This window comes from Octopus bimaculoides, chromosome 11, assembly GCF_046866305.1.
Source record: "Octopus bimaculoides isolate indiv1 chromosome 11, ASM4686630v1, whole genome shotgun sequence".
Classification (NCBI taxonomy): Eukaryota; Metazoa; Mollusca; class Cephalopoda; order Octopoda; family Octopodidae; genus Octopus; species Octopus bimaculoides.
Genome location: NC_142938.1, coordinates 69,446,988 through 69,470,415, shown reverse-complemented (window position 1 = coordinate 69,470,415; position 23,428 = coordinate 69,446,988). Strand labels below are relative to the sequence as shown.

Sequence of the window (23,428 nt, the reverse complement as noted above, 5' to 3'; positions counted from 1 at the left end):
ACTAAGAGCACCGTCCGAGCGTGATCGTTGCCAGAGCACCAGCTGTCTGGCTTCCGTGCTGGTGGCACGTAAATAGCACCATTTGAGTGTGATTGTTACCAACGTCGCCTTCCTAGCACTTGTGCCAGTGGCACGTGAAAAGACATTCGAGCAAGTTCGTTGCCAGTGCCGCTGGACTGGCTCCTGTGCACGTAAAATACACCATTTTGAGCGTGGCCGTTGCCAGTACCTCCTGACTGGCCTCTGTGCCGGTGGCATGTAACAGCACCCACTACACTCTCAGAGTGGTTGGCGTTAGGAAGGGCATCCAGCTGTAGAAACTCTGCCAAATCAGATTGGAGCCTGGTGTAGCCATCTGGTTCACCAGTCCTCAGTCAAATCGTCCAACCCATACTAGCATGGAAAGCGGACGTTAAACGATGATGATGATAATGATGATGATTATTAGAAATTCATCATCATTATCATCATCATCATCTTGATCATCCTCCTCATCATCATCATCTTGATCATCATCCTCCTCCTCATCATCATCATTTAATGTCCGTTTTCCATGCTGGCATGGATGGTTTGACAGGAGGTGGCCAGGTCGAAGACAATGTCTGTTTTGGCATGGCTTTTTATGGCTAGGTGCCCTTCCTAACACCAATGACCCCACAGAGGGAACTGAGTGATTTTTACATGGCACCAGCACAGACGAGGTCAGTTTTGGTATAGTTTTTACAACTGGATGCCCTTCCAAACACTAGCCACTTTTTACTTGCCGAGCACTGGCAGGGTCTTCAGGTAACTTGCAAGACAAAGAATCTTTGAGAGTGGAGGGGGAATTGGAGGAGGTGACCTTGGGGCCAAGTGGTGAAAGGTTAGAACGAGACAGAGAGACAGAAATAGGTGTGTTGCTGTAAAGGAGATACATGATTACCCATGCTAAAATATTTTGTGCTTTGTAGAAGTACAACCAATTTCTTATGTTTTATCTTTTATTTTTACTTGTTTCAGTCACTAGACCGTGACCATGCTGGAGTACGACCTTGAGGATTTTTAGTCTTATATGCAACCTGGTTGAGAACCACTGGGTTAGGATGTCTTTGCATGAGTGACACCTTCAAACGAGTGATTTAAAAAAACTTTTTGTAAAAAGATAAAACATTAAAGAGTCTGTTATGGTTGAATAGGTTATGAGTCATTCCACCTCAATTAATGTATAATTCAATTAAAAGGTGGGGGTAGTAAAAGAAAGGGAAAGAAAAGTAAAGAAAAGCGAAAAAATGAAAAGCAAAAAGAAAGAAAAATATTAGAAAAAAGTGAAAAAGTGAAAGGAAAATGTATGTTTACAAAAAGGTGAAAATGAAAGGTAAAAGTTATGTTTGAAGTTATCTTAAATGCATTCATACAAATATATTGTATGCAATTTCAGTAGGTGGTTCTGAAATCTCAAGTAGGACATAAATGTATAAACCTTTTGCTTTTGTTTCTTTGAGCTACATTCAAACTTATTTAGAAGGGAAAAGAAAAAAAAAAAAGCCAGTCACACACTCCCGAATAACAACGATATTTCAATGTATTTACGCAAGTTCAAATTTTTTCTTTGCCATGAGAAGATTAAGATACAGATTACGAATCTAGACATTGTCTTTTTATGACTGTACAACAATAATAAGAGTTGTCCGCAACAAAATGTATCCACAATGCATCAGTTGATAACTTGCTCGATTTTCAATTTTTTCTAGAATTTACACATTAGAAATGGTGAAAGGAGCCAGGCTAAACTGTATTCGAAAGAAATTTGTCCTAAAGTCCAATTAGAAGTTTGAAAATGCAGTTTAACCCTTTAGTGTTCAAATTAATATGTCAAAAGTAATCCTTATTCATTTACATTTAAAAAAATTAATCTGGTATTATCTTGTAGCTTCAAGAGTTGAAAGATGTAATTGTTTATTTTTAGAACGACATTGCAGGGTAGGTGTGAGATGCTGGTTCTGGCCAGTTTGAGCATAAAATGAGGAGAATATTTGGGCCGGATATAGCCGGTTTAAACACTAAAGGGTTAAATGCTAAGGCAGTTTAGGAGGGAGTTTCAAGCAAATCCGTCAGTATGGTTTGCCATCACTTGAAATAGCGATAGATATGAAGCAGCAGGAACTCTTCAGAATACCCATAAAAAATGTTTCACAAGACCACAGACATCAACAAGCCCCACAAAGCAAGAAAGGGTACTAGAAACATATTGCCAGAGTTCAAGAAAATCTGTAACAAATGAATTATTTGATAGGAATTTCAGAAATAAGCATCCATCACATTTTGAAGTGTAGTCATTGGAAAAGTTACATTCAATATCCATGCTCTCTATGAAGATTATCTGGACAGAAGAGTGGAGTTTTGCAAGATGTGTAGAAGACGCACTTTCCAACAAAGATCGTTTGGAGGAATGAAGTTACATTTAAATTAAACTGCTTGATAAACCACCATTAGTATGCCAGACAAAGTGCTTAGAAGCGTTTTCTCCATCTTTGCATTCATCATCATCATTATCATCATCGTTTAACGTCCGCTTTCCATGCTAGCATGGGTTGGACGATTTGACTGAGGCCTGGTGAAACCAGATAGCTACACCAGGCTCCAATCTGATTTGGCAGAGTTTCTACAGCTGGATGTCCTTCATAACGCCGACCATTCTGAGAATGCAGTGGGTGCTTTTACGTGCCACCGGCACAAAGGCCAGTCAGACGGTACTGGCAACAGCCACACTCAAAATAGTGTATTTTACATGCCACCTGCACAGGAGCCAGTCCAGCGGCACTGGCAACGATCTCGCTCAAAAGTCTTTACATTCTGAGTTCAAATTCCACTTAGATCAACATTGTCTTTCATCCTTTCAGGGTCAATAAAATAAGTACTAGTTGAGCATTGGGGTCAATGTAATCAACTTACCCCATCCCCTGAATTTGCCAGAATTTGAAACCATTATTGACAATGCTTGAACCAGAGCAGTAATTAGTTAGAAAACAGACATTCATAAAAAAGTAAATTCTGACAATGAAAATGTGTTATAATAAACACTAACTTTATAATCATTCAATGTGTATCTACATTTTTGGGGATAAAAATACATTTATCTCATATATATCATATGTCATGAGTGGAAGCGCAATGGCCCAGTGGTTAGAGCAGCGGATTCGCGGTCAAAGGATCGCCACCATCCCGGCAGGGGATGGTGGTGAACCCTGCTGTACTCTTTCACCACAACTTTCTCTCACTATTACTTCCTGTTTCCGTTGTGCCTGTAATTCAAAGGGCCAGCCTTGTCACACTGTGTCATGCTGAATATCCCCAAGAACTACGTTAAGGGTACACGTGTCTGTGGAGTGCTCAGCCACTTGCACGTTAATTTCACGAGCAAGCTGTTCCGTTGATCGGATCAACTGGAACCCTTGACGTCGTAAGCGACGGAGTGCCAACAACAAATCATATGTCATGTAAGGCAGGTAACCCTGGAATTAGAAGTTGAACAATTATTCATTCAAATTACATTTAACCCTTTAGCACTCAGATTACTCTGTCAAATGTAATGCTTATTTATTCACACTGGTTTGAATTAATCCTGCAATATCTCATTGCTTCGAGATTTGATGATGTGATTGCATATTTTTTTAATGACATTGCAGGGTATGTGTGAGAAGCCAGATCTGGCTGGTTTGAACATAAAGCAAGTAAAATATTTTGGCTGAATATGGCCAGTTTAAATGCTGAAGGGTTAAAGTTACTTATTATTCAGTTTGTTATCTAAGTACTTTGTAGTAAGTCTGATAAGTAATTATTTGTTAATTAATTACACAAAATTTTCTCATGACCACTTCATTGGCCAGGAGAAAGCAATGGGAAACCACTCCAGTATTCATCCAATCATAGCAACCGAAGTTCCTGTAATCTACTTAATGACAGAAGGGGAGGGTATGAGCCCTCCCATGTTATATAGAGAGTCTTGGAGACAGGTTCACATGCATAGGACCTGCCTCAGAGAAGACTACTGCTACTATAGGTAGGCTACTAACCCCAAGATTCCAAGTTCGATTGCAGGCAGTGACTTGAATAATAATAATAATAACATTGAAAAATACCTTAGGAATCCAGGTTCAAAATTACCCTAGGACACCTGAAAAAGGCTGGAGAGTATAACAGCTGAAATGTTGTGTTAACAACAAAGAAGATGAAGACAAATATCCGTCAAATGTAAATAATATAGATAATTAAAATATTGTTAAAATTTTACTAACCCTGTGATGGTGCTTTCCATTTAAGTTGGCTCCAAATCATGTTGCCATTCAACTTCTCTGAGAACTGACCGTCTTGAAAGGAATTGTACTGGCCAGCAAGGGCATAGACGTTTTCTGTAAAAGGGAGAAAATTCATTTTTAGATTCCAAATATCACCTCTCTTTGAGGAAGAAAGCATGTATTCTTTACCTTTCAAGTGTGGGAGTTAAATATTTTCTCCAAATTGATCAGGAAGTTTAGACCAGCTAAATTTGTACAGTTCCATTTAAAGTTGGGTATGTTTATGTATAAACTCTTAAAAAAATAATCTAATCAGAACTAAATTAAAATTTTGTTAGATAAGCCTCATTATGATAATGGTGATGTTGATGGTGATTATGATGTCGATGGTGGTGATGTTGGTGTTGGTTATGATGATAATGATGATGACATGACAATAGTAGTAGCAATAGTGAAGTGATAATGATGATGATGGTGGTGGTGGTGGGTAACGATGATGGTGATAATGAGAATGAGTCAACACGATAATGTTGAAGATGATGTGATTGACTGAAATGGCGATGAGGATGAAGATGATGGTAGTGGCAGCAGTGGCTGGTGGTGGTGGTGGTGGTAGGAGTGGTAGGGGTGGTGGTGGTGGTGGTAGCAGAGGAGAATTTAACACAGAGAAGATTAAGGCCCACTATCTTTGCAAATTCTCATGGACTAGCTGGAAAAACACATGCCTTTGATGGTAGTGATGATGACGATGATGACAATGACCATAACAATAACAAAGATGGTGATGAATATCAATACGATGAGGATAATGGTGGGGGGGGACAGTGATGGTCGTGGTGGTGGTGGTAATGTTGTTGTTGTTGTTGGCACTCCGTCGCTTACGACGTTGAGGGTTCCAGTTGATCCGATCAATGGAACAGCCTGCTCGTGAAATTAATGTGCAAGTGGCTGAGCACTCCACAGACATGTGTACCCTTAACGTAGTTCTCGGGGATATTCAGCGTGACACAGAGTATGACAAGGCTGACCCTTTGAATTACAGGCACAACAGAAACAGGAAGTAATAGTGAGAGAAAGTTGTGGTGAAAGAGTACAGCAGGGTTTGCCACCATCCCCTGCCGGAGCCTCGTGGAGCTTTAGCTGTTTTCGCTCAATAAACACTCACAGCGCCCGGTCTGGGAATCGAAACCGCGATCCTATGACCGCGAGTCTGCTGCCCTAACCACTGGGCCATTGCGCCTCCATGGTGGTAATGTAGACACATTATATATATATATATATATCTTTGAGAGTATATATTTGTGTCTGTATCCCCACCCCGTACTTGACAACGTGAAGGCATGTAGCTTAGTGGTTAGGGTATTTGGCTCATGACCATAGGGTCACGAGTTCAATTCCTGGTGGTATGTTGTGTCCTTGGACGAGACACTTTATTTCACATTGCTCCAGTTCACTCAGCTGGCAAAAATGAGTAGGACCTGGATTTCAAAGGGCCAGCTTTGTCATACTCTGTGTCATGCTGAATCTCTCTGAGAACTATGTGAAGGGGTACACGTGTCTGTGGAGTGCTCAGCCACTTGTATGTTGATGTCACGAGCAAGCTATTCCATTTACCGGATCAACTGGAACCCTTGTCGTCATAAGAGACGGAGTCTGCCAATACTTGACAACCAGTGTTGCTATGTTTACATTCCTGTAACTTAGTGGTTCTCCAAAAAGAGACTGATAGAATAAGTACAGATTTAAAAAAAAAATAAGTACTGGAGTCAAATCATTTCACTAAAATACTTGAAGGCAGTGCTCCAGCATGGCCACAGAGTAAATGACAACAATAACTAAAAGATAAAAGATCCCTCCTGCAAGATATTCAAAAGTAAAAGAATTAAATCTTACCTAGTTTACCAAAGGTACAGTTGTAATCATCCTGGAATATAAAAAAAAACATCAGTGGTGAGAATTTTCAAAGAAGAAAAAAGGATTGTAAAAGTTTGATAGTTGTCATAGAGACTTTAGTCTCTCTCTATCACCTTTTAACAGCATTATAAATGAAGAGACATCAGAACAATTTACAATATAATAAAAAGGTTTTATTTAAGATGATACTTGATTATACAATTTCTGTCATTCAGCTTAGCAGCCGCTGATTAAATTGTAGTTTGGTAATGGAAGGTTAAGGTCTTCCTTGATGCCTGCCAGAGAAGCAAGTAGCTATCACCATCGAAGGCATTATGGTGAAAAGTGCTTCATGGAGGAGTGAGGTGTTGTCATGGAGAAGGTCTGAGCTCAACTCACCGAGAAAGTGAAACTAACCGTTTAAGTATGAGTTTTACTACGCATGCGCAACTCGAGGGGCTTCCGGTGGTGAAGTCCCCTGCGCATGCGCAAAATAGTACTTCCTCAATGGCGGCTATAATTTCGCGCCACTACAGAATTTTATTGTTCAAAATTGGTAAGACAATCATCATCATCATTATCATTTAACCCTTTTGTTACCAACCCGGCTGAAACCGGTTCGAGCTCTGAGTACAAATGTCTTGTTTTCATTACTTATCAGCGTTTCATCCATCTTTATGTTCTGAGTTCAAATTCTACCATGGTCAGCTTTACCTTTCACCTTTCTGGGTCACCAAAGTAAATACTAGTTAAGTACAGTGGTCATTGTAATTGACTTAGCTTCTCTCCCGAAATACATTTGAAATTCAGTCAGTAAATAATGCAATTTTTCTTTGCATTTTCGTGTTTTATCATAATACATATATAACGGTTGATGTTTTTGTGTTGTGTAGTCGATGTGTCACCCATTGTAATGATAAGTATTAATTACCAATTGTACTGGTTATAAGATGAACGATGAAGATGATCAACATTTTTATAGAAATATTTATTTACCGTTACTTTATATGTTGCCATACCACGACGGGTAGGTTAGTGTAATAGTATAACAGTTTGTACGTAAAGCATACAAGGTTAAGAATTTCGGCCTGTATCTGTATGTATACTTTTTCATAGTAGTGTTTATATATAGAGAGAGATGGTAGGGTTATAGAGAAGAGGATGCGAGCTCGTATTAGTTATAATGTGTGCGATGTTGTCTCACAGTGGCTGACAGTAAACTTCTTTCTCCCTCTGGCCAAGGTTGTAGCTGGTCAGTCAGACTTCGTTCTCCTTGGGTCGTCATATATGAGAATTGATCACAAAGTGATACAAATAAAAATTGCATTATTTTCTCGCTTACCATTCATATAAATAGGGGGTAATCTGTTTCAAGCCACACCCAAGCACCACATAAAGGCATCAAATGCAGTTTTATTTGTACATCAATCAATAGCTAATACATAAATATTCACATATATGAAAGAGAAGCTTTATAGTTAGCTTGAAGCATTGTGATACAGAAGTAGGATAACAAACCAAAAAGGAAACGAGGAGAGTTTCTTACAATGCAAAGAGGAAAGTTGGGTGCCCTTTATGTATTTCAGGCACAAAGGCCCATCATCAGAAGAACATGGTTAAGAAATGTGAATTTAAGTAGATCTTGCCGTTGGGCAATCTAAATGACAAGATCTGCATGAATTTGTGTATATCTTCTCATAGTAGGCTCGATTTCACTTGCCTCAACAAGTCTTCGCAAGAGGATCGAGAAAGCGAAATCGGGATAGCACCTGTGCCCAGCGTCGCCTTTCTGGCACTTGTGCCCGTCACATGTGTAAGGATTTTCGAGCGAGATCGTTGCCAGTGCCACTGGACTGGCTCTTGTGCGGGTGGCACATAAAATACACCATTTTGAGCGTGGCCGTTGCCGTTGCCAGTACCGCCTGACTGGCCTTCGTGCTGGTGGCACGTAAAAAGCACCCACTACACTCTCTGAGTGGTTGGTGTTAGGAAGGGCATCCAGCTGTAGAAACTCTACCAAATCAGATTGGGGCCTGGTGATGCCATCCGGTTTCACCAGTCCTCAGTCAAATCGTCCAACCCATGCTAGCATGGAAAGCGGACGTTAAACGATGATGATGATGATGAGTAGGCCTTTGTGCTATACAAAGGCTACTCAACTTTCCTCTTTGCATTGTAAGAAACTCTTCTCATCTTCTTTTTGGTATCTGTTATTCTTGTTTTAGTCATTAGACTACAACCATGCTGGGGTACCACCTTGAAAAATTTCAGTCTTGCAAATCAACGTTAGTATTTATTATTATTTTTTTTTTTTTTTTAAACCCTCGTACTTAGTCTATCATTCTCTTTTGCTGAACTGCTAAGTTACAGATATGTAAATGCACCAACACCAGTTGTCAAGTGGTGGTAGTGGTGGTAGTGGGGTGGGGGTGGGGAGCTGACAAACACAGACACAAAGGTATACACACAAGAATATATATGTATTTATATATCGATAGGCTTCTTTCAGTTTCCGTCCGACAAATGCACTCACAAGGCTTTAGCAGAAGACACTTGACTGAGGTGCAAGCAGTGGGAATGAACTCAGAACTATGTTGTTGGAAAGCAGACTTCTTACCACATAGCCACACACATCTGTCTCTGTTTGTCTGTCTGTCTGTCTGTCTGTCTGTCTCTCTCTCTCTCTCTCTCTCTCTCTCTCTCTCTCTCTCTATCCCTCTCTCTCTCTCTCTCTCTCTCTCTATATATATATATATATATATATATATATATAAATATATATATATATATATATGTATGTATGTATACACATATACATGTATATACATATATACATACATACATACACACATACATATATATATCATCATCATCATCATCATCATCATTGTTTAACGTCCGCTTTCCATGCTAGCATGGGTTGGACGATTTGACTGAGGACTGGTGAACCAGATGGCTACACCAGGCTCCAATCTGATTTGGCAGAGTTTCTACAGCTGGATGCCCTTCCTAACGCCAACCACTCCGAGAGTGTAGTGGGTGTTTTTATGTGCCACCGGCATGAAGGCCAGTCAGGAGGTACTGGCAACAGCCATGCTCGAAATGGTGTATTTTACGTGCCACCTGCACAGGAGCCAGTCAAGCGGTGCTGGCAACGAACTCGCTTGAATGTCTTTTCATGTGTCACTGGTAACGATCAGGCTCAAATGGTGCTATTTACGTGCCACTGGCACAGAAGCCAGACAGCTGGTGCTCTGGCAACGATCACGCTCGGACGGTGCTCTTAGTGATCTACTGGTACAGGTGCCATCACGACTTCGCTTTCGCTTGCCCCTACAGGTCTTCGCAAGCCGAGTTTAGTGTTCAATGAAGAGACGTTGGCATGGGTGCCAGTCTACAAATTTAGTTCGATTTCAATTTCACTTGCCCCAACAGGTCTTTGCAAGCGGAGTTTAGTGTCCAATGAAGGAATGTTATGCGTAAGTGGGCTGGCTACATCCCTGGTAGAGGCCTTGGATTTTGGTCTCACTTAGCTTGCTGGGTCTTCTCACATACAGCACAGCATATTTCCAAAGGTCTCGGTCACAAGTCATTGCCTCGGTGAGGCCTAATGTTTGGAGGTTGTACTTCACCACCTCAGCCCAGGTCTTCCTGGGCCTGCTTCTTCCACGGGTTCCCTCAACTGCTAGGATGTGGCACTTTTTCACACAGCTATCCTCATCCATTCTTGCCACATGTCCGTACCAGTGCAATCGTCTCTCTTGCACACCACAACTGATGCTTCTTAGGTTCAACTTTTCTCTCAAGATACTTACACTCTGTCGTGTATGCACACTGACATTACTCATCCATCAGAGCATACTGGCTTCGTTCTTTGTGAGCTTACGCATGTCCTCATTAGTCTCAGCCCATGTTTCACTACCATGTAGCATGGCTGTTTGTACACATGTGTCATACAGTCTGCCTTTTACTCTGAGTGAGAGGCCCTTTGTCGCCAGCAGAGGTAAGAGCTCTCTGAACTTTGCCCAGGCTATTCTTATTCTAGCAGCCACACTTTCAGCGCACCCACCCCAACTACTAACTTGGTCACCCAGATATAGGAAGCTATCAACTACGTCCAGTTTTTCTCCCTGGAATGTGACAGAAGTTGTTTTCTGCACATTTTCAGTGTTTATTGCGCCTGAACAGATGCCACATATAAAAACTAACTTCCTAGTTAACCTGCCTTTGATATATATATATATATATATATATATATATATATATATATATATATATATATATATATATATATATATATATATATATATATAATTATGTGTATTTCTTCTATCTTAATGAATAAAAATTCTTCTGATAGAATAAATGGGTTAATAGAAACCAATGTAGCAAAGAACACAAAGAACTCCTTGAAATTTTGGGTATTTGAGTATATTTAAGAATTTAAGAATTGGAGAAAACGCATGTTATAATTGCATACTTTATTCCTACATATGTTTCAAAGGATTACAACCTGTGTGATCCATAGGGATCTTTGATATTAAAATTGTAACCTTCTCATCAGGGAAAGCATGGGAATCATCTTAAACGTAAGACATTATGACCGATTATGAAAACAATAGATGGATAAGGTTATGACTTGATTCATTTGAAAAAAAACCGTTAGAGAATTGGACGCTGCCGGATAGTGGGTTGGACAACACATACCAATCAATGTGTAAGAGCGTACATGCATACATAAATACACATACACAAACACACACATATATATGCATACTGATACACACACACACACATATACATATATATATGTATATACACATACATACACATGTGCACCCGTATATACATATGTATACATATATATACATATATACACACACACACACATATATATATATATACACATCCATATAAATACACACACTCATACGTCCACATTTATACATATGCACATACGTACCCACGCATATACAAATATACACATGTGTGCGTGTCCCCATATACACATATGTATCCATCTACATATACCCACATGTATAAATAGAAATATATTCATGCACATACACATAGCTATACCTCTACGCCTATTACCTAATCAAATAAACAGATTCGCATATACATATACATACATGTATACATACGCAAACACACGCATGCACATACATACATACATACAAATACATATACATATACATATATACATATATATACATATATATATATGTGTATATATAAAAGTGACCATGACAACAACAGCACCATTCCCAACGCTAGTAGTAGTGGTACCTGCACCACTGCTACCTTCAACAACACCAACACAAACAGCAGCGTCAACACCAGCAGATACAACATCACCAATACCCGCACATGGAGATACATTGGATGCTCTGGTAATACATTCAAGCAACACCTCTCCAACCACAGACCCCCCCCCCCTTCAAGATACTGGAAAGGAGGTACATTACATCATTAGCCAGCCATGTATGGCAGCTGAAGACGATGGAATTCCACACATAATATCATGGAGAATCCTAAAAAATCCAGGCCCCTACATAAATGACACCAAGCATTGTAAACTATGCATAGCTGAATGGGCAAGGATACTAAAGGACTCCCTCGATCCAAGGAACATCCTTAACACCAGAATGGAGATCTTCAGACCATGCTTGCACTTCTGGAAATTCCTGCTGGCCTACTGGGATCCACACAAAAAGAGTGTCATTTACGATTGACAGCCAAAGGTCTTGTGCCTAGAGTAGAAAAGATTCTAGCACATTCTTTCACTACTGTTACTAACCTGTAAGGTTCTATCAATGAACTTGTTTTAGCTACAGGATTATTTTATAGCTTTAGGCTCATTTTTACTTAGGAGATTACTCAAGTTAGAAAATATGGTTCCATATGCATTAGATACGAAAAAAAGAAAATATAGTTTCAGCTAGAACACCTTTTATCATGGGTTTGAGCTTGTCCTCTCAGGGCAAATTTATGGCTTAAAAATAACATCAACTTTAATAAATAGGCGCAGGAGTGGCTGTGTGGTAAGTAGTTTGCTTACCAACCACATGGTTCTGGGTTCAGTCCCACTGCGTGGCACCTTGGGCGAGTGTCTTCTACTATAGCCTCAGGCCGACCAAAGCCTTGTGAGTGGATTTGGTAGATGGAAACTGAAAGAAGCCTGTCGTATACATGTATATATATGTATGTATGTGTGTGTATATGTTTGTGTGTCTGTGTTTGTCACCCCCCCCCCCAGCATCGCTTGACAACCGATGGTGGTGTGTTTACATCCCTGTAATTTAGCAGTTTGGCAAAAGAGACCGATAGAATAAGTACTAGGCTTCCAAAGAATAAGTCCTGGGGTCGATTTTCTCGACTAAAAGGCGGTGCTCCAGCATGGCCACAGTCAAATGACTGAAACAAGTAAAAGAGTAAAAAGAGTAAAGAGTAAAGAGTAAAGAGTAAAGAGTATATCAACCACTAAAATATTAAGTGTCTCAGATTTGTCATACTTGCTTGCTTTATCTTTAACTTGTTTCAATCATTAGACTGCGGCCATGCTGGAGCACCATCTTGAAATGTTTAGTTGCAAAAATTCATCACAGTACTTGTTTTTCTCCTTTTATTATTATTATTATTACATTTATTGGTATTATTATTGGTACTTATTCTATCAGTCTCTTTTGCCAAGCCACTAAGTTATGGAGACACAAAACACACAAACACTGGTTGTCAAGCAGTGGTGAAGGACAAATACAGACACAAAGACACACACACACACACATACATATAAATGTGCATGTGTGTGCATGTGCACACTCATGCACACATGCACATGCACATACATATTTATACACACACACACACACACACACACACACACACACACACACACACACTTCTTACCACAGTCATACTTGCTTAGTGAATACCAGTCACAATGTTCATTCATGCATTTCAAAAACTGCACAATTTACTCTCCAATTTCTTTATGAAACCAAGGTATTAAAAAGTAACTTTTTCGTTTTTCTTTAGAAATTTATTAATCTAACAAGCACAGCTTGATACATGATGAGAATTATGTTTATACAAAAGGCAAAAATCAGTGAAAGTTAAACGTGATAAGAATGCAACAATATGTTTTCCAGATATTTATGTTAGATAAGAAGAAAGAAAAAATTGAAATCAGTGACCTGAAAAATTTACTTGACAATAAAAATGCATGTTTCATTTTCTTTCAGTCATGTTCTATAAACGTGTTTACAAGGAGATTATCTGAGAACAGGATGAAATAGATTCCACTGTTACAAAGCGAACAAAAAGATTTACCTTTATCATACGGTAAAGATATAGAGACGGTATTCCATTCCAAATCAAATTGTTTATTATGATCCTTTAAATCCCCTTTTAATTTACTAAGCCCAGTATTGTTACGTTTATTTATATGTCTAAATGTAGAGTAATGTTTAGATATTCTTTTGGACAACTGAGATGAAGAACTACCTTATAATAAAAAAACTTCAGAACTGGAAGTAATTTTACATTGATAAATAGAGTTTCTAGTCTTAGAGTTACTGCTAAGAAAATGAATGTGATTGGAGTCAACTTCAGAAACAATAACCCCGCTGTTATTATTATTTAAGGAATGGTTAGTGTTAACAAAATCAGTGTTAGTATTTTCGTTAAGTGGATTCGTATTTAACAACTTATTATTATGCAAAGAGATGATTTGTGAAATATTTTTGTGTTAGAAAAACCTATCCTGATTCGGTGTAAAGTAATAATCAAATAGTATCTTGAATCTGTTGGGCAATTTTTTTCTATAGCTTCACAAAACTGGTAAGGGGGATTGAATTTGATCTACTTACCATATGGAATTATTAACCAAACCGTTTTGCATTGTTTTACACCATTTTATTCCTTCTGGAATAATACCAATGTTTTCTTCGAAACATATGTCGGAAGTAAAAAGATTTGAATAACACCTACGTTTAACTCCATTTATTTATTTATCTATATTGTACAAAACATTTCACCTAAATCTGGAGTTTCTACCTTTATAAGTAGGCTGTTACATCCTTGGTACTTGTGTGAATTTTTGCTACCTTGGTAACTATTTAGTTATTTCTTCCATGTTATTTGTAAACATTGATAAAACACACTTGCATTTACACACACACACACACACACACACACACACACACACACACACACACATATATATATATATATATATATATATATATATATAATATAAATAATATATATATATATATGCATATATACATGCATACATGTACGTACCTACATATGTATCATATGTATGTATATATAGATGCATATATGGGTACGGGACGATGAAAAAACATGAACAAAATGACAAATGAGAACATAAAAAACAAAAACATGGAAAATGAACTTTTTTTTCGAACAATTAAAGAAACAAACAGAGAAACGAGACAAGCAACATAAAAAAACATTCCCTTCATCAGTTGTCCCCTGTTTTATCTACTCCGTGTTTCAAACGTAGGTACAAGACGTGACTTCGTTAAAACAGTCATTCCCACAAAGCAAATTAAAAAGAAATTGGGATTTGCGGAGGGTTAAAGTGGTGACAAAAACAGGACAATAAGAACAAAACACTAAAAACAAATGGTAAGGGCCGTTAAGCCATAATGAGGTGAAGTGGTGAACGCTGGAGAAATGAGGAAGTGGAAGAAAGATATATATATATATATATATATATATAGATAGATAGATAGATATATATCTATTTACCAAATCCACTCACAAGGCTTTGGTCAGCCCAAGGCTATAGTAGAAGACACTTGCCCAAGGTGCCACGCAGTGGGACTGAACCCAGAACCATGAGGTTGGTAAGCAGGCTACTTACCACACAGCCACTCCTGTGTCTATATATATAATTTTATATTTATATATATATGTGTATGTATAGATATACATATGCATGTGCTATTCAGCACCTTAGTCACTACAATTAGTGACAAATATTTCTTTTATGGCTTTATCTTGCATGTAGCTACTTATATTAATTTTAACATACATACATACATACATATATGCATACATACATACATACATACATACATACGTGGAATGTCCCAATAAAAACCTCAATAAAGTGCAGACATAATAGACCGGATATAGTAATCTGGGACAGAGAAGAGAAACTCTGTACAGTAGTAGAAATCAGCTGTCCTGTGGATGTCAACATCCCACTAAAGATTAGAGAAAAAGAGAACAACTACGCTGAGCTACTGAGAAATTTGCAGATATTCCACCCAGACTACAAGTTCAGATTCATACCCGTGATTGTTGGGGCATTGGGATATGTAACGAACTGCCTCAACAAAAACCTGGAAAAATTAAGGTTCACAAAACCTGAAAGAAAAAGGCTGATTAGAAGACTGCAGATTCAAGCCATCGATGGAACTGTAAAGATATGTAAAACTTTCCAAAAATTTAGCACATAAATACATATGCATGCATCTAGACATAAAAACGCATCCATAAAACAAACATACAAATCTGCGCATACACTAACACCAAATACTGCACACACACACATATGCACAAATACCTAGATGATGTTGATAAAAGTTCCAATGAAGGAGCCTTGAATCTATGTTAGAGTCGGGCTCTTTCTCTATGGACAAGAAATACAGAAATGAAACTGATTGATAACATACATACATGTGTTGGCACTCTGTTGCTTACGACGTCGAGGGTTCCAGTTGGTCCGATCAACGGAACAGCTTGCTCGTGAAATTAATGTGCAAGTGGCTGAGCACTCCACAGACACGTGTACCCTTAACGTAGTTCTCGGGGATATCCAGTGTGACACTGTGTGACAAGGCTGACCCTTTGAATTACAGGCACAGCAGAAACAGGAAGTAAGAGTGAGAGAAAGTTGTGGTGGAAGAGTACAGCAGGGTTCGCCACCATCCCCTGCCGGAGCCTCGTGGGGTTTTTCACTCAATAAATACTCACAACGCCCGGTCTGGGAATCGAAACCGCGATCCTATGACCGTGAGTCCGCTGCCCTAACCACTGGGCCATTGCGCCTCCACATAAATACATACATACATACATACATACATACACACACACACACATAGACACACACACACATAGACACACACACACACACATGCGTGCAAACACATATACCTGTGGTGACAGACAGAAAGTGATAAGTTACAGAATTCATTAAATTCTATGCATATCAACAAAGAAAAAACCAGGAGTTGCTGAGTTCACAGTAAAGTAAAACAACCTTTAGTTGTCAGTTGTAGTATATTGTGAGTTTAAACACACACATACACACACACACAGGGTGGTAGATGTTAGGAAGGGTATCCTACCGTAAAAACCATGTCAAAACAGGGTAGTTTTTCTACCTGGCCTGCTCCTGTGAACCATACTACCTGTGCATGCATGGAAGATGGATGTTAAATGATAATGATGATGATACATATACACATAGGTATCAAATCCAATCATCATCATCATCATCATCGTTTAACGTCTGCTTTCCATGCTAGCATGGGTTGGACGATTTGACTGAGGACTGGTGAACCAGATGGCTGCACCAGGCTCCAATCTGATCTGGCAGAGTTTCTACAGCTGGATGCCCTTCCTAATGCCAACCACTCCGAGAGTGTAGTTGGTGCTTTTACGTGCCACCGGCACGAAGGCCTGTCTGGCGGTACTGGCAACGGCCACGCTCAAAATGGTGTATTTTACGTGCCACCTACCAGGAAGGCGACGCTGGGCACAGGTGCCATATATATCCCTTATACCTTACAAAAGGTTGGTTCCAGGTGTAGTGTATGTATAAAGAAGAACAAAAGTGGGGTTCAAATTTCACGTCTGTTTCGGCAGCATTTTATTGATGCATTAGATTACATCATAGCAAAAACCTGCCATTATTAGGTAAATTTTAATATACAAGCATGAAAGGTAAAACAAGAAGATCACCTGTTAACTGATTGCCATGATAAACAGGTGATACTTTAAAAAAGAGCAATTGACGGACATGCACCATTTTGAGCGTGGCTGCTGCCAGTACCACCTGACTGGCCCTTGTGCTGGTGGTACGTAAAAGCACCCACTACACTCTCGGAGTGGTTGGCATTAGGAAGGGCATCCAGCTGTAGAAACTCTGCCAAATCAGATTGGAGCCTGGTGTAGCCATCCGGTTTCACCAGTCCTCAGTCAAATCGTCCAACCCATGCTAGCATGGAAAGCGGACGTTAAACGACGATATATATATATATATATATATATATATATAAAGTGAAGTATATTGCCACTTAAATGTGGCTGACCCCTAGGGGTGGATGTTACTGTTGCTTTTAGCCCCAGGAGGACATCTCCTCCAGCTGGCTTATCGACACACTTCTGTGTCCTGTTTGTTTTGCCAAGGGAAGTTATCCCTCTCATTGTGATCTGTAGCACGAATGGACCCGGGTTTCAGGGTTATTTCCCTTCGTCAACGTCCGATAGCCACCGATCTGCGATGAGAAGGATAATTCTTGGCGAACCTTATGTATCTTTTTCCAGTGAAATTATTCACTGATATCGAAAAAGTGAAAACAAGCAATGTTAATTCTCTAAATGAGGTATTAACAGTAACTGCACAATAAAGTGAAGTATATTGCCACTTAAATGTGGCTGACCCCTAGGGAAATAACCCTGAAACTCGGGTCCGTTTGTGCTACAGATCACGATGAGAGGGATAACTTCCCTTGGCAAAACAAACAGGACACAGAAGTGTGTCGATAAGCCAGCTGGAGGAGATGTCCTCCTGGGGCTAAAAGCAACAGTCACATCCACCCCTAGGGGTCAGCCACATTTAAGTGGCAATATACTTCACTTTATCGTGCAGTTACTGTTAATACCTCATTTAGAGAATTAACATATATATATATATATATATATATATATATATATACATAACACTCAGTATTTGTAAGATTGTTATTATAATTATCATAATTATATTTATTAGTATTATTTGCATAAATATCATTAATTATCAGAATCATTATTTTAACTAGTATAATTACTACACATGGTAAGTTTTTTTTTATTTAATTTGTTTTAATGTATATTTTGTCCAGTATGGGCATCTCACAGCCTATTCCTGTCTAGTGTTTATAAGAGTAAATTTAGAAGTGAAAATTTGATACATTTTTTCCAAACAAGAGTCACATCTATTATCCCCTATTCTATGGGGCTTTGCCTTACGAATTATTTCCCAAGTAATGACGATGATGTTGATGACATTGATGATAAAAATGATGATGGTAATGTACACACACATACATGTGAAACCTGAGCTAGTGGTGAGGAAAATGAATGAATAAAACAACCCAATGAAATCATTGACCATAAAGCAGTCTGCTATCTCTATCATGCATCTCTGGTATTAACATTCAACCTACTATCTAACTCATATTTTTTTATATTTGGCTTTCTTCCACCTAACTCCAAATACAGACTGCTCATTGAGGGTATGCAGATTGTGTTTTATAGCAGGGATTTCCCAAACTAGGGTAAACATAGCCTCACTAGCTTGTAAGAGAATATATGCAGGCACACAAAGATTATATATAAAAACTGGAATTTTGAAACAGTCACAACCTACTAAATGCAACTTGTGTGTATTTTAAACCAGACATGGAGTAAGCAAGCATTATCAACATATGTTCCAATACTTTGGCTTATTTCATTGTTATATTCACAGTTCATTGCTTTCTTTAACAAGTTGTTTTTCAGTTTTGAGGTAAAAAAACTTTACATGCCCAGAAAACTTCTATTATGTTTTCAGCAAATGCTTGACTATTAAATGGAAAAACAAATTTAATTGATTGAAAGCAACATTTATATGTGTGTGTGTGTGTGTGTGTGTGTGTGTGTATGAATTTAATGGAGCGTAATTCTATGTGACACACCCAGACCACTTTTGAGTAACCTAATTGTTATGCAGTCAAATGCTAAAATATTTAGTTTTCTAAAAGCAATTATGGTGTTCTACAAAAACATATTACACAGATGATTATCATTACATCATGATCATTAGCTTTACGTTTTTGTTTTTTACATCAATTTTTCCAGCTTGTAGAGGTCACACAAAATTCTTTAATTAAAGTATTGGGTTGGCAACTAAGTTCCTGCTGTTTTTTTTAATTTTGGAATTCATTGCGTTTTTAAATTTTGGAATCTATTTTTTGTGAGAATTCTATTTTTGAGCCATTTTGGAATCTATTTTGTTTTTTTCTAGTTAATTTTAGTTAATTTTTGTTTATTTTCAGATCATTAAAATGTAATGTCAAGTTAAGAAAATGAGCATTTTCGACACCTTCTTTTTGCTTTTAATCAAGGTTCTAATGCCGCAAAAGCTGTTCGAGACATTTGTGCTGTGTATGGAGAGGGTGCCATAGTTGAAAGAACCGCTTGTGATTGGTATGCCAAGTTCAAAAATAGAAATTTTGGCCGTCCAGTTGAGTTCGCTGACGAGTGATTAAACCAACCTTTGCACGAAAATTCAAGGGAACTGGCAGAGATAATGGAATACTCCCACACTGCTATAGAGAAACATCTTCACTCGATGGGAAAGGTTCAGAAGTATGGAGCATGGGTTCCGCATGCTTTAAGTGACAAAAACAAAAATCAACGAGCCACAATCTCCGCTGGACTGCTTGCTCGTCATCGCTCAACTTATGGACACAAACAACGATTTCTTTACCGAATCGTTACTGGCGATGAAAAATGATGCCTGGACATCAATATGAAGCAGCATAAGGAATGGCTTAGCCCTAGTAAACAAGCAACACCGCGCGTGAAACAAGATCTTCATCTGCGTAAAACGATGTTGTGCGTATGGTGGGACTGGGAAGGGATTATCCATTACGAATTGCTCGAACAGAACCAAATGGTCAACGCGGAACTCTATGTTCAACAAATGGAATGACTCAACATGGCTATTCAACATGGCTATTCAAGAGAAAAGACCTAATTGGCAGCATGGAGGTCTTCTGCTGCATGACAACGCGGTCCTCATATCGCCAATATGACCAAGGAAGTCATTCAAACACATGGCTGGGAAGTGCTGCCACACCCGCCGTACTCTCCTGATTTGGCACCAATGGATTTCCACCTCATTTAATCTCTTTCAAATGCTATGTGTGGAGTTTTGCTCAATACTGATGCAGAATTGAGAGCTTGGTTGGATCAATTTTTTGAGTCGAAATCGGGTGATTTCTACCACAGAGGTATTGAAAATCTTGTGGAACGTTGGGAAGAAGTTGTAAACAACAAGGGTGAATACATTATTGATAAATTAATTATTTTTTCTCAAACCTTTTAAAGAATTTAAATTAAAAAAACTGGTGGGAACTTAGTTGCCAACCCAATAGATTTTTCTACATTCCAGATGCTCTTTTGTTGCCAACCCTCACCTGTTTCCAAGTGAGGAAATATTTCCTCAAGTCCTTTGATCTCAAACAGAACAATGGGTGAACATGTTTCTCAATGAAAAATGCAAACAAATGACAGTTTGTGTTGGTGATGTTTATTTACACTTAGCAAACAAGATCAAGACAAGACACTGTAAACGACCGTACGAAGTGAGGTGACCAGAATGGCTCCTTTGCACATCACATGGTCGATACAGTAAATATGAAAAGAGTAAATGCGTATATGTGCCAGAAGGGAAAGAGAGACACAACTGGGTAGAATGTTTAAGAGAAGATTTTATTTATATGTTAACATACATAATAGACAGGCTCTCATGAGAACAAAGTATGTGTGTACAAACATGGATGTATGCATGTGCGATAAGTACAGAGCATAGAAAGAGTATATAATATGAAGTTAGAAGAATGTTCAGACACAAGGATGATAAATACCAGTTTGTAGTCAATGTACACAATAGGTGAAATGCTGTATCAAGAAATTGTGGCTGTAATGCAGAGCTGGTTGAGGTACATGTTTTACATGAAATCATGGCTACAATGCTGCTGCTGGTGACTTGTGACAGGAGGTTGTCGCAGGTTGTATTTGCTGTTAACCATGGTGAAGTAATTCACGAACAGTGTTGTGGTAGAACCTGTGTGAGCGTTGCTAGTTGCTATGTACACAGAGAGATGATGTTGACGACATTAAGAAGCTGATAGAGGCGACGCAGAAAGAGATTGCCGTATGCTGTTGGATGAGCGTTGATGAGTCTCCATGTGGCTGCTATTGTGTCGTCGCTGGAACTGGCTGTGTCCTGTGTGGTCAGTGGCTAGACCTTAAAAGGTCTGGAACCGAATGACATCGAGATGGTGTGAAGCTAGAGTTTTATACAGTGCAGTCGACTCACCAGAGGTTTAGAAGAGACTGTCTCACATGACCTTATCAGAAGGCTGTGATTGGTTGGGTTGCATCTTGGAGCGTAATAGAGCAAGAGACAAGTTGCGCCAATACCAACCAATACCAACATCAGAGTAGTGGACACAACAGGGTCCAAAAAGGTAGCCGAAGGCTACCTGTTATCTACTGCATCACACCAGCATTGGTTGTCAAGCGATGTTGGGGGACAAACACAGACACACAAACATATACACACATACATATATATATACATATATACGACGGGCTTCTTTCAGTTTCTGGATACCAACTCCACTCACAAGGCTTTGGTCGGCCCAAGGCTATAGTAGAAACACTTGCCCAAGGTGCCACACAGTGGGACTGAACCCAGGACCATGTGGTTCGTAGGAAATCTAGTTACCATGCAACCACTCCTACCCCTATATATATATATATATATATATATATATATATATATATATATATATATATGTAAATATATAAAAACAAAAAGATAATGAGAGCAAAGGTAAGGTTGAAGAATTTTATGGATAGAGTCTTACAGCTGTTTCTGGGAAGATCCAGTACTTCCCTTCATCGGAGACAGAAAAAATAAAGTAATCTATAATTATATCCATAGGCGGATATTTTTAGTATGAAGTGGTAAAGAGTGTGATGTGCTGAAAAAAGAGAGAACAGTACTTGAAGTGTAGTTTCATTCCAGTGGTAAATATCTGTGTAGAAATCCGGATATTTACACAGATATTTACCACTAGAATGAAACTACACTTCAAGTACTGTTCTCTCTTTTTTCAGCACATCACACTCTTTACCACTTCATACTAAAAATATCCGCCTATGGATATAGTTATAGATTACTTTATTTTTTCTGTCTCCGATGAAGGGAAGTACTGGATCTTCCCAGAAACAGCTGTAAGACTCTATCCATAAAATTCTTCAACCTTACCTTTGCTCTCTTTATCCTTTTGTTTTTATATATTTACATATACACACGCTAATACACGACTTATAATACCCAATCCTGTTCATACAACGACTGGGGCAAACTAGTCGGTATACAGCACTTACTCGGTATTACCTGTATCCTCCTGGGTTTGGTTAAATCCAATACCCTCCTCAACCTTATATACATATATATAGATATATATATATATATATATACTCTTTACTCTTTTACTTGTTTCAGTCATTTGACTGCAGCCATGCTGGAGCACCGCCTTTAGTCGAGCAAATCGACCCCAGGACTTATTCTTTGGAAGCCTAGTACTTATTCTATCGGTCTCTTTTGCTGAACCGCTAAGTTACGGGGACGTAAACACACCAGCATCAGTTGTCAACCGATGTTGGGGGGACAAACACAGACACACAAACATATACACACACATACATATACATATATATATACGACGGGCTTCTTTCAGTTTCCGTCTACCAAATCCACTCACAAGGCTTTGGTCGGCCCGAGGCTATAGTAGAAGACACTTGCCCAAGGTGCCACACAGTGGGACTGAACCCAGAACCATGTGGTTGGTAAGCAAGCTCTTTTAGTTGAACAAATCAACCCCAGGACTTTTTTTTTTAAACCTAGTACTTATTCTGTTGATCTTTATGCCAGACTGCTAAGTTATGGGGACATAAACACCTCAACACTTGTTGTCAAGCGATGATGGGGAACAAACGTAGACATGAAGATACATACACACATATAGATATACACATATGTATGTATACAGCAGGCTTCCTTCAGTTTCCATCTACCAAATCTACTCTCAAGGTTTTGGTTGCCGTGAGGATATAGTGGCAGACGCTTGCCCAAGGTGCCATGCAGTGGGACTGAATCTGAAACGTGTGGTTGG

At 38.8% G+C, this 23,428-nt stretch overlaps 1 protein-coding gene across 1 annotated transcript in view; it reads right to left on the bottom strand.

Moving 5' to 3' along the window:
• Positions 1–23,428, bottom strand: part of LOC106883651 (uncharacterized) — a 70,296-nt gene that overhangs the window by 23,543 nt on the left and 23,325 nt on the right. Inside the window, exons 2-3 of the mRNA XM_089360326.1 lie at positions 6,168–6,198; positions 4,275–4,388 (exon numbers count right to left, since the gene is read on the bottom strand). Coding sequence (XP_089216452.1) covers positions 4,275–4,388; positions 6,168–6,198 — 145 coding nt within the window. The remainder of the gene's footprint in view (positions 1–4,274; positions 4,389–6,167; positions 6,199–23,428) is intronic.